The 17,942-nt window shown below is 42.6% G+C and overlaps 1 protein-coding gene across 1 annotated transcript; it reads left to right on the forward strand.

Moving 5' to 3' along the window:
- Positions 1 to 14,584: 14,584 nt before the first annotated feature.
- Positions 14,585 to 15,487, forward strand: LOC309568669 (galactoside alpha-(1,2)-fucosyltransferase 2-like; the record flags this gene model as incomplete). The annotated part of the gene is made up of 1 exon (XM_082274407.1): positions 14,585 to 15,487. Exon 1 carries the CDS (start codon positions 14,600 to 14,602, stop codon positions 15,485 to 15,487), a length of 888 nt encoding a protein of 295 aa, XP_082130533.1. The 5' UTR covers positions 14,585 to 14,599.
- Positions 15,488 to 17,942: the final 2,455 nt, after the last annotated feature.

The following is a 17,942-nucleotide window of genomic DNA, read 5'->3' on the forward strand; positions in this document are numbered from 1 at the left end:
ACCCCCCACACAGCAATATCGATTGTAGTTTGTAGAAGACACTGACCCTATAATTCAGCAGACTCTATCCCTAAAATGCCTACAACTCGCCCTGCCTAAACACTCCGACCTGTCCCTCAATTCTATCCGGACACAAATTCGTTTTCCCTGCCTGTCTTTCCCTAATCAGCAGCCAGCACGGCTGCCTGGAACTTATAAAGACTTGGTCACATGCTTCAGACGGCCAATCACAGCTACTGAGACATTTGCAGGCATGGCTGGGATGGCTTAAGGCACACCAGTTAAACGATTGTTGATTGGCTGTTGAAAGCCCGCCATGAAAAGAGCGCCAAAGCATGCAAAACCCGGAAATAAAATGACCGAACACGGATTTTTACCCGAACATACAGTAAAGTGTCCGTGTCCGTGTTCGGGTACAAAAAATCCAATTATTCGGTACGAACACGAATAATACAGTCCGTGTTCGCTCAACACTAGTGATAGTACTAATTAATATATAAAATAAGTTCGTGGACAGAAAATTGTGCAACAGCAATGAATGTGCGGGAAACTTCTTTCCAAAGTGTGACAATAAGTGATGATCAGTCAATTCATATACTAGAATAAATCCATAAATAGGTGAGTATACCCAGTGAGATAGGTGGGCAGTGACTTACGGTGACCCCCAAGGTGGGTGACTGGTGAGCTGCAAAGTGGCTACTGATGAAAAACCTACTCACCAGATGTACCCACCCCACACAGGGGTATAGAGCGGGTACTGGAGATATGCCTCGCTGGTCTTTAATCTGTGTAGTGGTTCCCTTCCAGGGGGAGAATGGTGTGGGGTCCGCGGGGTATCGCAGGTATCCTAACGTGGGGTCCAGTAATAGGGTCCTGTTCCAATGTATCCAATGCTCCGTGGAGGGATCTAATATGGCCACTCACAAGTATATGGATGGGAGGGTCATAGGAAGTGGAAAGACTCGATAGTGTGATATCGTAGGGGATATTTTATTCAGCCGTAACCACTACACAGATTAAAGACCAGCGAGGCATATCTCCAGTACCCGCTCTATACCCCTGTGTGGGGTGGGTACATCTGGTGAGTAGGTTTTTCATTAGCCACTTTGCAGCTCACCAGTCACCCACCTTGGGGGTCACCGTAAGTCACTGCCCACCTATCTCACTGGGTATACTCACCTATTTATGGATTTATTCTAGTATATGAATTGACTGATCATCACTTATTGTCACACTTTGGAAAGAAGTTTCCCGCACATTCATTGCTTTTGCACAATTTTCTGTCCACGAACTTATTTTATATATTAATTAGTACTATCACTTTTTGGTGCACTTTGTATAATACTCCCCTGTATATTTGCACATTTACCCGGTTTGGTCAATGTTTTCCCGCACTATTTTAATAATTTTTATCATTGCGATTTTTGAGTCATTTTATATTATTTATTGATTGATCTATTTATTGCTGTTTATATATTCATTTTGCTGATTATTTATTTTCATCACTATTGCATATTGTATATATACACACATTTATTTATCTCAGCACATTTTTGCACATTGCACTTCGCCACCTTGTGGCCATTTTCCATAGTCTTTTCTATATACAATTCATCCGATGATATATGTTTACATAAGTATATCTACCTAATTACACTTTATAATATAAGCAGTGCCATCACCTCCATTCTCATCTATTTATATAGTCTTTTGGCTATAGTTTAAGTGAGGCAGCAGCTTATTAGTACTATCTATATCCTTTGATTCCTTAGCGCGGATTCTATTATCTTTTTAAAATAGCAATATAGTGCAAAAAAACTGTGCATATAAGAGTTCCAACATTCGGCCACCTTTATATATTGAGGATATTTATCATATTGCATAGATTTTTATTCTGCGCAACACATTTTGTATATTTTAGATTGTTTACACTTTTAGTGAGAGGTGAGGTGTTTGCGGCATTTTAAAAATCTAATAGTGAGAGGTAGCTCGCAGGAACTTTTGGTTTTTTTGTTATATTGTGTTATTCTTTCAATAAATTAATTTTACATGATGTACTTCACCATGGAGTCCCTTTTCTTTGCATGACATACTTGAGCCCAGCATCTTGTAGCAGAGGAGGACGGTCCATCCCTGGTTGAAGGCATACAGAGAGCATCCATTCTTATCCTGTCCCATTAAGGCTCTTTCTGACCCTTTATAATTTGAGGGTCTACCATTTCTGGTAAGAGGCTTGACTCACCGGGTGATCTGTGTGTTTGGTGAAGGTATTCACAAGTTCATAGCAAGATCTTTCTGGTTTTCCAACCCATTGGATAGTGATTGTGGACTGTTTGTTGCTCATTAACATTGTTGCTGGGACTCTTATATGCACAATGTATTTGCACTAAATTGCTATTTTGCACAGTTAATGGTTTTTTAATCCATTGGTTAGTGTTTTTCGGATTGTTTATTGTTCATCAAAACTATTGTTGGAACTCTTATATGCACAGTGTTTTTGCACTATATTGCTATTTTGCACTATTTTTATGATATTGGTGTATTACTGATTTAATTTACATCTATTCATTTTAAAAGCCACTTAATGGGGCTTATCCTTCTTTTCTTGTATTTGGATGTAATTTTAAGGTGGCACTTAGTGATAAGTGAATAATTGCACGCTAAGAAATCAATTGTCCACCGATCTCACTTGATTGCTACTTATCTAAACATTTAGGGCTGCATTTTATGATTTATGTAAACTAATTTTTCACTGGAGAGCGCAGCTTTTATATATTTATATATAATTTATTTTTTCATCTGGATTATGCAGTTCAGTTTTTTTCTCAAAAAAGGTGTCAGGGAACTGGAAAAAATTGCAGAGACGAACAACCAAGCTCAAACAAAACAAAATTATGCATGGAGGAGCTCAGCTATGAGAAAAGATTAGAGGAACTGAATTTATTCTCTCTTGAGAAGAGGAGATTAAGGGGGGATATGAGCACCATTTATAAATACATAAGGGGTCCATATAGTGAACGCGGTGTTGAGTTTCTCACTTTAAGGTCATCACAGAGGACAAGGGGGTACTCTTTACGTCTAGAGAAAAAGAGATTTCATCTCCCAATACGGAAAGGTTTTTTCACTGTAAGCTGTGAAAATGTGGAATAGACTCCCTCCAGAGGTGGTTCTGGCCAGCTCAGTAGATTGCTCTAAAAAACACCTTCATTCTTTCCTATGTGTAAATAATATAACTGGGTACTAATATTTATTGGTAAAGTTGATCCAGGGAATATTCAATTGCCTCTCCAGGGATCAGGAAGGAATATTTTGCCCTGCTGTAGAAAATGGGATCATGCTTTGCTGGGGTTTTTCGCCTTTTTCTGGATCAACTGTGGGTATAGGATTGTGTATATGGGATTATATGGTTGTGTTTTCTTTCTTGTTTTTTATTGGTTGAGCTAGATGGGCTTTTTTTAACCTGACTATATATTCTATTATTACCGTTGTTACTGTGTTTTATTGTTAACCATTGTTTGCTTTGCAGGTACGCCATTCAACTTCAGCACTGATCTGTTTATTCTGACAGCAACAAGGTTTGCTTTGAGAATACATACAGTATCTCACAACAGTGAGTACACCCTTCACATTTTTGTAAACATTTTATTCTATCTTTTCATGTGACAACACTGAAGAAATTACACTTTGCTACATTGTAAAGTAGTGAGTGTACAGCTAGTATAACAGTGTACATTTGCTGTCCCCTCAAAATAACTCAACACACAGCCATTAATATCTAAACCGCTGGAAACAAAAGGGAGTACAGCCCTAAGTGAAAATGTCCAAATTGGGCCCAAAGTGTCAATATTTTGTGTAGCCACCATTATTTTCCATTACTGCCCTAACCCCCTTGGGCATGGAGTTCATCAGAACTTCACAGATTATCACTGGAGTCCTTTTGCACTCCTCCATGATGACATCATAAAGCTGTTGGATGTTAGAGACCTTGTACCCCTCCACCTTCCCTTTGAGGATGCCCCACAGATGCTCAATAGGGTTTAGGTCTGGAGACATGCTTGGCCAGTCCATCACCTTTACCATCAGCTTCTTTAGAAAGGCAGTGGTCGTCTTGGAGGTGTGTTTGGGGTCGCTATCATTTTGAAATACTGCCATGCCGCCCAGTCTCCAAAGGGAGGGGATCATGCTATGCTTCAGTATGTCAAAGTACATGTTGGCATTAATGGTTCCCTCAATGAACTGTAGCTCCCCAGTGCCAGCAGCACTCATGCAGCCCCAGACCATGACACTCTCACCCCCATGCTGGACTGTAGGCAAGACACACTTGTCTTTGTACTCTTCACCTGATTGCCGCATGCTTGACACCATCTGAACCAAATAAGTTTATCTTGGTCTCATCAGCCACAGGACATGGTTCCAGTAATCCATGTCCTTACACTGCTTGTCTTCAGCAAACTGTTTGCAGGCTTTCTTGTGTATCATCTTTAGAAAAGGTGTCCTTCTGGGACGACGGCCATGCATACCAATTTGATGCAGTGGTCTGAGCTCTTCAACCTCTGAAGCAATGCTGGCAGCGCTTCTATGTCTATTTCCCAAAGACAACCTCTGGACATGACGCTGAGCACATGCACTCAACCTCTTTGGTCAACCATGGCGAAGCCTGTTCTGACTGGAACCTGTCCTGTTAAACTGCTGTATGGTCTTGGCCACCGAGCTGCAGCTCAGTTTCAGGGTCCTGGCAATCTTCTTATAGCCTAGACCATTTTTATGTAGAGCAACAATTATTTTTTTCAGATCCTCAGAGAGTTCTTTGCCATGAGGTGCCATGTTGAACTTCCAGTGACCAGGATGAAAGAGCTGAGAGTGATAACACCCATTCACACCTGAGACCTTGTAACACTAACGAGTCACATGACACCGGGGAGGGAAAATGGCTAATTGGGCCAAATTTGGACATTTTCACTTAGGGGTGTACTCACTTTTGTTGCAAGCGGCACAATAATGGCTGTGTGTTGAGTTATTTTGAGGGGACAGCAAATTTACACTGTTATACAAGCTGTACACTCATTACTTTACATTGTAGCAGTGTGTCATTTCTTCAGTGCTGTCACATAAAAAGATATAATAAAATATTTACAAAAATATGAGGGGTGTACTCATTTTTGTGAGATACTGTAAATACGTGACTACAGCACTGTAGGATTTCACCAGTGCAGTTAAAAAAAGAGAGTATATGCTGAATCGTTGCTCTACATAAAGATGGCCTAGGCTTTAGAGTGCCAAGACCCTGAAACTGAGCTGTAACACAGTGGCCAAGACCATACAGTGGTTTAACAGGACAGGTTCCACTTAGAACAGACCTAGCCATGATCAACCAAAGAAGTTGAGTGCAAGTGCTCAGCGTCATATCCAGAGGTTGTCTTTGGGAAATACTGTAGACATATGAGTGCTGCCAGCATTGCTGCAGAGGTTAAAGGGACAAGGGTCCTTCCCAGAAGGAAACCTTTTTTAAAGATGATGCCCAAGAAAGTCCACAATCAGTTTTCTGAAGACAAGCAGACTAAGGACATGGATTTAGTCATTTTGAGGGGACAGCAAATTTACACTGTTATACAAGCTGTACACTCACTACTTTACATTGTAGCAAAGTGTCATTTCTTCAGTGTTGTCACATGAAAAGATATAATAAAATATTTACAAACATGTGAGGGGTGTACTCGCTTTTGTGTGTTAAATTTGGTGTTATCGCTCTCACTCTCTCATACTGGTCACTTGAAGTTCAACATGGCACCTCATGGTAAAGAATTCTCTGAGGATCTGAAAAAAGATCTGTTGCTCTACATAAAGATGGCCTAGGCTATAAGAAGATTGCCAAGACCTTGAAACTGAGCTGCAGCACAATGACCAAGATCATACAGCGGTTTAACATGACAGGTTCCACTCAGAACAGGCCTCGCCATGGTCGTCCCAAGAAGTTACGTGCACGTGCTCAGTGTCATATCCAGAGGTTGTCTTTGGGAAATGGACGGATGAGTGTTGTCAGCATTGCTGCAGAGGTTGAAGGGGCGGGGGTTAGCCTGTCAGTGCTCAGACCATACACCGCACACTGCATCAAATTTGTCTGCATGGCTGTCATCCCAGAAGGAAGCCTCTTCTAAAGATGATGCACAATAAAGCCCGCAAACTGTTTTCTGAAGACAAGCAGACTGGGGGCAAGGATTACTGGAACCATGTCCTGTGGTCTGATGAGACCAAGATAAACCAGAGTGAGAGGTGCATCCTGTGCAGAGTGCAGGAGTGCACCATGTGCAGAGTACAGGGGTGCGCCATGTGCAGAGTACAGGGGTGCGCCATGTGCAGAGTACTGTGGTGCGCCATGTGCAGAGTGCAGTGATGAGCTAGGTACAGAGAGCAGGGGTGCGCTATGTGCAGAGTTGAAGGGGCGCTATGTGCAGAGTACAGAGTGCAGGGTTGAGGGATGCACTACATGCAGAGTTGAGGGGTGCGCTACGTGCAGGGTTTAGGGGTGCACTATGTACAGAGTGCAGAGGTGTGCTTAGTACAGAGTGCAGGGGTGTGCCCTGTGCAGAGTACAGAGTTGCGCCATGTGCAGAGTGCAGGGGTGCTCTATGTGCAGAATGCAGGCATGCGCTGGGTGCAGAGTGCAGAGGTGCACTGGGTGCAGAGTGCAGGGGTGGGCTGGGTGCAGAGTACAGTGGTGCGATGGGTGCAGAGTGTAAGGGTGCGCTGGGTGCAGAGGTGCGCTGGGTGAAGAGTGCAGGGGTGTGCTGGGTGCAGAGGCGCACTAGGTGCCGAGTGCAGGTGTGCGCTGGGTGCAGAGTGCAGAGGTGTGCTGGGTGCAGAGTGCAGGGGTGCGCTGGGAGCAGAGTGCAGGGGTGCGCTGGGTGCAGAGGTGCACTAGGTGCAGAGTGCAGAGGTGTGCTGGGTGCAGAGTGCAGGGGTGTGCTGGGTGCAGAGGTGCGCTAGGTTTTAAAGACAACTTCAACCCCTCGTCCTAGAGTCTCTTTAGGACCTTCTCCAGATGCTCTTCAAGTTCTTTAAGGGTTTTTCTGAAAACGGTGATATTGTCTTCTTCTTCGTACACCAACACTTAGATCAGGTTCATGAACTCTACTGTCTGCTCCATCGGTCTCTGGAATGTTGCTGGAACACCGGACAGACCCTGGGGCCTCTGAAACTTGAAGAACCCTGCTGGGGTGATAAAAGTTGTCTCCTCTCTATCTTCAGGATGCATAGGGATTTGATAGTATCCACTCTTTAAATCCAGCAAACTGAACCACTTTGCCCCTGACAGGCTCTACAGGGCATCCATCCTTGAAGTAATGTATGGATCAGGGATGGTTCTCCGGTTAAGTGTCCGGTAGTCGATGCACAATCTCAGATACCTATTCTTCTTCCCTACCACCACTACAGGAGGAGAAGCATAAGGGCTCCTTGACTCCCAGATGATGCCTGCTCTCTTCAGTTCTGCCAGCTGTTCAAGTTAATGTTCCAGGTCTCCTAAAGGAATAAGTCTTACTCTTTCACTGAATGGCTTGTTTTCCTGAAGGCAAGTCTGATTTTGAACGCGTTTTGCACACTCCACATCAAACTCATTTTTCGAAACATATCAGGAGCTGGGCTTTGACTCCTTCTGTCCACCCGGGTGAGAGTGGAGCGTTTTGCGCATAGATGTCCTCTATGGGAATCACATCCTTTACTCCCCTACTAAATCTGATGATGGGGGTGGCTGGATTTACTTGTTCTAGCAACTTTCGAGCCTGCAATTTCACTGGTGAGGCCGTAACATTGCAGACACTGACTTGAAACTTCCCATGGCTTAGTTGCAAAGCTCTAGTTGATATCCCTTCGGGGATTACCTCTACCCCGTGTCCTCTCCCCGACAATCAGCTTCAAGGACAACAAAGAAGCCCAGTTGCTCCCAATTGAGCTTGACTGAAGCTTGTAGACACACCAACTCTCAAGGTTGGAGTATCTTCTCACTTCTCTCTATTTGCCATATCTTCCCCACTCCTTCAGGTGGGGCTTTCCATTCTTAAACTAGACGCTAATATACTTGTCCCAGCATGGGGTGTTTATCCTCGGTTGGTGTCAGGCTTCGAGGCAAGAGGAGCAAACAGTCTCTTGACAAGGTCAGTGTTGGTCCCTACTATCAGGGAACTCTTGTTGGCTCCTGGTAGACGAGGGCACACCACAGCTAGCATATCGAATGTGTCTGATTGCCCAGCCATGGAGGGGTCAAAAATAAACTTGACCAGTAAGTGGCCCTCATATAAACTTGACCAGTAAGTGGCTGCTACAGGTGGGCACCCAGTTGGCTACTTCACCTGGGCCCTCTAAAGTTTCCAGCTGGCTTTGAACTCTGGGTTTCAAACTTCGGTAGACTTAGACGAACAGGCTAATATTGCCCACTTCTCCAAAGTTGGCGTAAACCCCTTGATTCACTGGCTTCTTGACCTGGGCAGCTGTGGGGTTTAAGGCCTTCTTTGACTCCGAGACTTTGAGCTCCCCTCAAAAGCTGTTGTGCCTGGACCTCATCTACTGACCTGAGATCCAGGCCCTTTTTTAGTAATAGCTGGTGCATTGTCTTGTCTAGATGCCTCATATAGTCAGATAGCTTCTCTCTTTCATTTTGATAGGTATGCTCAAACTGATACATGAGGTCAGAGGCCTTTTCACCCAAACATGTCTTATTTAAGTAGTCAAAAACAGTACAATCTTGTTTACCAAGTTTTAAGTTGCAAATGGCTTCTGAAGCAAGCCCCCTTAAGATCTCAGTAATTCTGTTTTTTCTGGGCCTCAGGAATGTCCCCATTCATCTAAAGCTTGTGTGGCTTGCTCCAGTCACTCTTCAAAACTGTCCTCCCCGGCAGGCACTGGTTTGCCTCCTGGAAAAGGCCTTCAGTTTTTGATATCCTGACCCAATGTATGTTGGGTAATTCTTTTAACACTTCTCCACTAGTGATGGGCCGAACACCCCCCTGTTTGGTTCGCACCCGAACATCTCGAACAGTGAAAAAGTTCTAGCAATCATGCAAACTCTATTAAAGTCTATGGGACACAAACATGAAAAATCAAAAGTCCTCATTTTAAAAGCTTATTTGCACATACTGCTATAAAAAGTGTATGGGGACCCGGGTATTGCACTGGGGGACATGTATCAATACATTTTTTTTTTAAATGATCGTTTTTACAGGAGCAGTGATTTTAATAATGCCTAAAGTGAAACAATAAAAATGAAAAATTCCTTTAAATATTATGCCTGGGGGGTCCCCTTAATGTGCCTGTAAAGTGGTTCATCTGTACGATGTATGTAGCCTGTTGCAGCAATACTGACATTTCTAAAGGAAAAAATGTAATTTAAACTTGCTCGCGGCTCTAATGTATTGTCGGTTGCGGGCAATACACCCCAAAATCCATACCAGACCCTTATCCAAGCATGCAGCTTGCAGGCCAGGAAAAGGGGGGAGAACGAACGAGCGTTCTTTTTTTCTCAATTTTGGCGTGGAGTTCTTAAAATCTGTACCAGACCCAAAGAGCCTTGTATAGATTCCGGGGGGGACCCCACGCCATTTTTTTTTTAAATTTGGCATGGAGTTCCCCTTAAAATCTATAACATACCCAAAGGGCCTGGTATAGATTTGGGGGGGGGGACCCCATGCATTTTTTTTTTTAAATTCTGTCATAGGGTTCCTCTTAACCACTTAAATACAGGGCAATTTTACCCCCCCCCCTTCCTGCCCAGATTAATTTTCAGCTTTCAGTGGTCATTGGCATCTATGGCAAATATTAATCAGCTTGGCATGGCACTGCTCCCTGTCTTTAACATTGGCATTTATGGGAAATATTGGTCAACTTGACATGGCACTGCTCCCTGTCTTTAACATTGGTGTCTATGGGAAATCCGGGTCAACTTGGCATGGCACTGCTCAGGAACTATAAGTGACAGGGACAGAGGGGAGCACTGAGAGAGGGCCCAAGACTACAACATATCAATACATTTTAAAAGTGGGGTATAACCTGAACACTACACTGACTGCACTAAACTAACTCAACACAATATCCACCAACTATAAAGTTGTTGAATATCCGCGCTCCCACAGATTAGCAGCTAGCATTAACCACAATGTGATGCAAGAAATAAAAAACAAAATGCAGCGCTTATAAATTGAAAAATTGCATAAGATGTAAATATATATATATATATAGTCCACTCCAAGATGGTATATGGGGTTGTACAATCCACCAACAACACCCTTAATAAGTGGGAATCCGTATATTCAGTGACTAGGACAGTGAAGACCTCCACCACACACAGAGTAGCCGATTGGCCTCTTACCAAATGGATATGACCTCCGTTCTCACAATGGTCATACAACGCTTGATGTTTCAAAGCTGGACAATCGACCCAGGAAGCCGCCAATAGGTACTCCCAAAAAATCCGGATATCCGGATATCGAATCCCAGAGCAGGAACAGTCAAGCACCGTCACTCCCATCACACATCACACTCACAAGCCCGTATTCAGGGCTTGTGAGTGTGATGGGAGTGACGGTCAATTTGTTTTCTGCTACATATTTTTGGTAAAAAAAAATCACAATAAGCGTATTTTGATTGGTTTGCACAATAGTTATTGCGTCTACTAACTACTGGAGAGATTTATGTCATTTTGTTTTTTTTATTTTACTAGTAATGGCGGCGATCTGCGATTTTTTTGCGGGACTGCAACATTGCGGCAGACAGATCGGACCCCTGACTGACATTTTTGACACTTTTGGGGGGGACTAGTGACATTACTACAGTAATCAGTGCTAAAAATAAGCACTGTTACTGTAATAATGACACTGGCAGGGAAGGGGTTAACATTGTGGGTGATCAAGGGCTTAAATGTGAGCCTAGGGGAGTTATTCTAACTGTGGGGGGGCATGGCTTGTGGAATGACCATAGAGACCTGTAATCCTATATAGAAGGATCACAGGGGCTCTACGATCATTCCAGGGAGAAGAACGGTCAGTTGTGTTTACAACAGCTGCCTGTCCTTCTCTCTCATCGGAGAACGATCGTGGGTGTCAGGCGGCAATCGGAGCCACCTGCCCACTGCATCGGCTTCCCCACTGACGAGCGGGGGCAGGAGCGTGCCGCCGGTGGCGCGCGCTCACCCCCTAACCTCCTGTTCGCGACCGCCGTACAGTTACGGCAATTCGTGAAGTAGCGGCTGCCTGCTGCAGTACATCTGCGGCGGGTGGTCATAAAGTGGTTAAAGGGGTTGTAAAGTCAGAAGGTTTTTTTTATCTTAACGTATTCATGCATTAAGATAAAAAAATCCTTCTGTGTGCAGCAGCCCCCCTAATGCTTACCTGAGCCCCCTCTTGATCCAGCGATGTCCATGCCTGTCTCAGCCATCCAGTACTCCCCTCCTTGTTGGGTTAGATGCAGCAGCAGTGCCATTGAAATCAGTTAGCCAATGAGCAAAGAGAGGGGACGGGCCCGAACCAACGCTCCATGTCTAAATGGATACATGGAGCTGTGACTCGGCTCGGCTGCTTGCTGTAGGGACACTCAAAGAGAGGGAGAGGCCAGAAGAGCTGAAGAGGGACGCAAAAAGAGGAGGACCTGGGCTGTTCAGTGCAAAACCAACTGCATAGAGGAGGTAAGTATAACATGTTTGTAAGTTTTATTGAAAAAAAGAGACTTTGCAATCACTTTGAAGTGGTTGTAAAATCAGTGCTCACAATTACTGCCTGCCCCTCTATTATAACAAGCTATACTACACAGTGGATTTTTATTTATTTTTTTAAATTTTGCTGCTAAATACCTTTTTTTCACATCTTCCGTATGCGGTCACATGACTGCCTGCAGCTCTCTTTCCCCGATCTAAGGACTACAGAGAGAGGGGTTGAGATCCCCCTCTGAAGTCAGCTGGGCGGTCACATGACCGCACACTGATGATGTGGAATAATGTATTTAACTGCAGAATTAAAAAAAAAAAATACATACACTGTGTATTATAGTTTGCTATAACAGAGGGGTTGGCAGTAATTGTGATCACTGACTTTACTGACACACAGAATAGTTGCAGGAGGGGCGGGTTTGAATATATGTGATTTTTTAAACTGATTTCATTCAATATTTGAGATATATAAAGCTTTTTTTTGTATTTACTTAAAGTTATTGTAAAGTCTATTTTTTTTTTCAAAATAAACATGTTATACTATAAAGGTTTTGCACAGAGCAGCCCTGATCCTCCTCTTCTTAGGTCCCTCTTCGGTGCTCCTGGCTCCTCCCTCCTGTTAAATGCCCCCACAGCAAGCAGCCTGCTATGGGGGAACCCAAGCCGAGCCGCAGCTACCTGTATTCATTCAGGTTCCAGCTGTGCTCAGCTGAGGGGGCCTATCTTTCTAAAAGTCCTTGAGAGCCAAATAGGGGTGCCACTAAGGATCTTTTCTGGGACTCTTCAGAGGAGTCTCCCTGCTAGGGTATGAGGGAGACAGCCAAGCCATGAGGAAAACCACTTCACAGAACAGGTAAGTATAACATGATTGCTATTTTTAAGCAAAAACCCAGAGACTTTACAATCACTTTAACTACTTGCCGACCGCCGCAAGTAGATATACTGCGGCGGTCAGCTCCGGCCAGGCAAAGTGACGTATATATACGTCACTAGCCTGTGACCGGCTTGTGAGCCAATAGCGGGCGAGCGCGCACGCGCGAGCTTGAGGCGCGCGCCCGCCCCGGCTCATTCACTGAGGAGTCCGCGCGTGTGACCGGCGGACCCGATGTCCGCCGGTCACACTACGATCGTCGGTAGAGCGGGAGAAAGGCGGGCGGCTTATGTAAACAAGCCGCCTGTCTTTCTACCCTGAGTAAAGATGGAGATCAGGCGGTTCTACTATGTAGAACCGTTGATCTCTGTTTTTACAATAGTAGACATGTCCCACTACAGTTAGAATCACGCCCCTAGGACACAATTAACCCCTCCCTCTCCAATACAGTTAACTCCTTCCCTGCCAGTGTCATTTTTACAGTAACAGTGCATATGTATAGCACTGATTACTGCAGTAATGTCACTGGTAACCCCAAAAGTGTCAAAAATGTCAGTCAAGGGTCCGATCTGTCCGCCGCAATGTCGCAGTCCCGCAAAAAAAATCGCAGATCGCCGCCATTACTCGTTAAAAAAAAAACACCAAAAATCTTTCCCTTTGTTAGTAAACGCGATAACTTTTGCGCAAACCAATCAAAATACGCTTTTTGCAATTTTTTTTTACCAAACATATGTAGCATAAAACAAATTGGTCGAAAATGTTAAAAAATTTTGATTTTTACATTTTTTTTTGGGGAATTTCATATAAAAAAATTTGAAAAATATTGTTATTTTTGCAAAATTTACGCTCTTTTTTTGTTTATAGCGCATGATCAAAAAATCGCACAGGTGATCAAATACCACCAAAAGAAAGCTCTGTTTGTGGGAAAAATAGGACGTGAAATTCGTTTAGGTACAGCGTCGCACGACCGCGCAATTGTCCGTTAAAGTCGCGCAGTAAAAAATCGCAAAAAAACCCCCTGGTCAGGAAGGGGGTAAAATCTTCCAGGGTTTAAGTGGTTAAGAAGCTGCTGCTAAAGGGATAGTGTCCTTGCATTCTTGTTACCATTCTGGAGTATCCCACAGCTCATTAATCCCCAACCAATTTGATCTGCAATAAAACTTCTAAAAAGGCAACCCCCAGACTGTTTCTTAAACCAGACGAGTGAAAGCTGTTGTTTGCCTGGCTGTACCGCCCTAGCAAGAAGAGAACCTGGGACACAAAACTATCTTTGTGGAAGTTGCGTTACTTAAGGCCCGTACACACGTACCGATCGTCGGCATACAAACGTCGGTGGACGAAGGATCTGCCGATTGTACGCGTGTTAGTATGGTGCCTCCGACAGATGTCTGCGCACAATCCGCGGACAAAAGTCTTTCGTGCAAACATGAAAATATTTGTATGCCGACACCAGAACGGACGATTGTTCGCCTGTCAGTACACAATTCGGCCGACAGACCGCAGATTTGCAAGACTGGGCATGCTCAGAAAATAGAAAACACAGGGAAAGTTAACCATTACATGACATCACTTCTGCAGTCGGCGGACAAAATTCTTGTGCTGTCCTTGTGCTGTCTTTGCACTTTTCAGCAGACACCGACATCCCGGGGAGAAAAGAGGAACATTTGTAAGCCGACCATCGGTACGTGTGTACGGGGCTTTACAGAAAATTTTGTTTGCTTGATAAAAAAAAAAAAAAAGAAATTATGTCGATTTTCAGCATTTCAGTACATCATAAAAATTAAAATATATGAAAAATTATAGATTACTGTTTCTATACTCTAAAATAATATATGTATATATATTTTTTTTAGAACCCCAAACGGAAAATATCTTGGGAGAACATGAAAAAAATAAACAGTTGGATCATCTTCTCGGTTTTAATGTTAATAATCATTACAAATGTTTTCTTCTGGTACAGTTTTGAAAGAAGATATATAACATTTTGCACATGTGCAAGCAAAACACAATCCCTTAATGCATTAAATTTGGAAAGCAGGATGCCATCCATCAATGACCATGTCTTTGATCCCACTGGTATGTGGACTATGGAACCTTCAGGGCGCCTTGGAAACCTCATAGGGCAATATGCAACACTTTATGCATTTGCAAAACGGCATGGACATCAAGCCTATATTTTACCCAGCATGCATTCAGCACTATCCAAGATGTTCAGGATAAAGCTGCCAGTTATTAGTCATGAAGTTGCAGACCAGATACCATGGAAGACCTTCAGAATGTACAATAACTGGATGTCTAAAGAATATTATAAAATCTCTGGAGAGTTTGTTAAACTTTCTGGTTATCCCTTTTCATGGACCTTCTATCATCATCTCAAAGAAGAAATTCTTAAGGAATTTACTTTCCATGACTTTATTAGAGAAGAAAGCAATGCCTATCTTGCTGATATACAGGGGAACAAAACTAACATCACCTTCATTGGCATACATGTCCGTAGAGGTGACTACGTAGATATTATGCTGAAGAGTAAGAAAGGTGTGCTAGCAAGCAAAGAGTACCTGCATAAGGCCATGGAGTATTTTAGAAAAAAATATAAAAACACATTGTTTGTGGTTAGCAGCAATGGGATAGATTGGTGTAAATCAAATATTAATAATTCCTTGGGAGATGTTTACTTTCTTGGAGATGGAAACGAAGGATCGCCATGCCGTGATTTTGCTCTCTTGGTCCACTGCAACCACACGATTATGACCATAGGTACATTTGGCTTATACGCAGCCTATTTGGCTGGAGGTGAAACCATCTATCTTACAAACTATACTTTGCCGGATTTCCCCCGTGGCACAGGTTTTAAATATGAGACTGTTTATCTTCCTGAATGGATAGGGATTCCTGCTGATCTCTCCCCACTTTTAAAAAAGGATTGATATCTCACTGAAAAGGGAAGTAGTATTAAAGTAAACCGGTCACAAACTTTACTAATCCAAATTAAACAAGAAGTTTGGGGTTATAAAAAAACAAAAACAAACCTACAGTACATACTCACCTCTATGCTGCATAATCAGTGTGATGCTGCAGCTGTCCCATGTCTGCTCTAAGCCTAAGAACTGAGCGATCACATGACTGCTGATCACTCAGCTCTCAGTCTACATGGAGCAGAAATCAGTGACTGTCAGTCATTACTCGGTTTTGCTCCTTCAGCTTTCACTGCAGCACTGGGCTAAAGACATGGCAGGTGTAGCTGGCTCCAGCGCTCAGCCTCCCATTGAAAGGTGGGGGCAGCTGTCAATCAGGCAGCTGGGTGGATCCCAAAAATATTGTCAGAATCATTCCAGAGCCTGGAGCGACTTCCTCCACGTCAGCTGATATCAGGATATAGCCCGCTGTCAGCAGTGTCTGGGTGACAGCAGTGCAAAAGTAAGTAAGAGAAGTATGACAAAAATGGCTTTGGCCATACTTCTCTTTTAACCGCTTGCCGAACGTATACTGCATGTCTGGGGCACGCATGCGTGTTGCTGGCGAACCACTCAAATTGTGATTGGACACAGCAAGAGCAAATCAGCGGCTCTGGTGGACTCGCCGATCGTTCCTGAGAGAGACAGAATAGCAGTCTGCCGATGTAAACAAGGCAGATCGCCGTTCTGTGAGAAGGGGAGGTAGAGATCCTGTGGTTCTGCTAAGCAGGAACATGGATCTCTGCCCTCTCATAGTAAAAGCACATCCCCCACAGTTAAAAATCACTCCCTAGGAACACAATAAACCCTTTGATCACCCCTGATGTTAATCCCTTTCCTGCCAGTGTCATTAGTATAGTGACCATGCATATTTTTAGCACTGATCACTGTATTAGTGTCACTGGTCCCCAAAAAACTGTCCAATTTGTCCACCGCAATGTCACAGTCCCGCTATAAGCCACTGATAGCCGCCATTACTAGTATAAAAATATAGTCATAAATAAAAATTCTGTAAATCTATCCTATAGTTTGTAGACACTATAACTTTTGGGCAAAACAATCAATATACGCTTATTGAGATTTTTTTTTACCAAAAATATGTAGCAGAATACATATCGGCCTAAATTAATGAAGAATTTAGATTTTTTTTCCATTTTTTTAATTGAAATTGTTTTATTGCAGAAAGTAAGATATATATATATATATATATATATATATATATATATATATATTTTTTTTTTTTTTAATTGTCCGTCTTTTTTTGGTTAAAGCGCAGAAGTAAAATCACACAGGTGATTAAATATCAACAAAAGAAAGTTCTATTTGTGGAAAAAAAAAGGACATAAATTTTATTTGAGTACAGCGTCGCACAACCACGCAATGGTTAGTTAAAGTAACGCGTATTGCAAAAAATGGACTGGTCATGAAGGGGGGAGCTCAAGTTGTTAATTAAAATATGCATTGTGAAAGTCTATTGTCAAAACAACCAGGAGCTCCCAAGATACAGACAATTGAAGTAAAATGTGAATGTTATGTTTCCGGTAAATGTTGAGTTTGGCCCTGCCCTAGCCTACCTTTTGAGCTTTCTTATTGGTCAACAAGGCTGGCCATCATTAAAGAAGCGATGGGACTTGATTGGGCAAGCCATGCCTAAAGTTAATCTAAACTTAACACTAAAATCACACATACTGTTAGCTTTAACCCTTTTTCGTTGCCAGACCCTGCGCTCCACTTTTAAACTTAGCTGGCCAGGCCCTTTTTTCAATTTTTCCATTGCTTTTTTATTTTTCCCTTACAGCTTTCAGAGTTTGTTAAAGACCCCCTTACAAACCATATATTTTCTGAAAGCATATGACCAGTAGAATGCAAATATGGTGCTATTAATTTTTAGGGAATAATAAAATGTTTATCAAAACAATATTTTTGCTAAAAAATACACTAAAATCATTATTAGCAAATAAAAACAGAGCACATTTTACAAAATTCCTACCAACTATAAAAGCTAACCTGTATTGAGTTAATAAATAGCCACTATTTGTAAATTTTAAATTGCAACTTTTTGCGAAATGGTGAAAATCATACATGCGCAAAAACGTGAATATCCACATTTCTCTAAAAATCGAGAGGTTTTCATTTTTCCTTACAGCTTTCCGAGTTTGGTAAAGACCCCACCAAACCAAATATTTTCTAAAAGCACATGAGCTGTAGAATAAACAGAAGGTGATATTGATTTTAAAGCCCTGCAATATTTGTGCAAATATTTATCAAAATAATATATAAGCTAAAAATTCTCTAAAATCATTTTTAGGAGACATAAACACAGCACATTTTACAAAATTCCTGCTAAAATCCTACTAAATATAAAAAAGCATAACCTGTACTGAGTTCATAACAAATATTTGTCATTTTTAAATTGCGCCTTTTTGCA

Source organism: Pelophylax lessonae, assembly GCF_965119305.1.
Source record: "Pelophylax lessonae genome assembly, chromosome: 12".
NCBI lineage: Eukaryota > Metazoa > Chordata > Amphibia > Anura > Ranidae > Pelophylax > Pelophylax lessonae.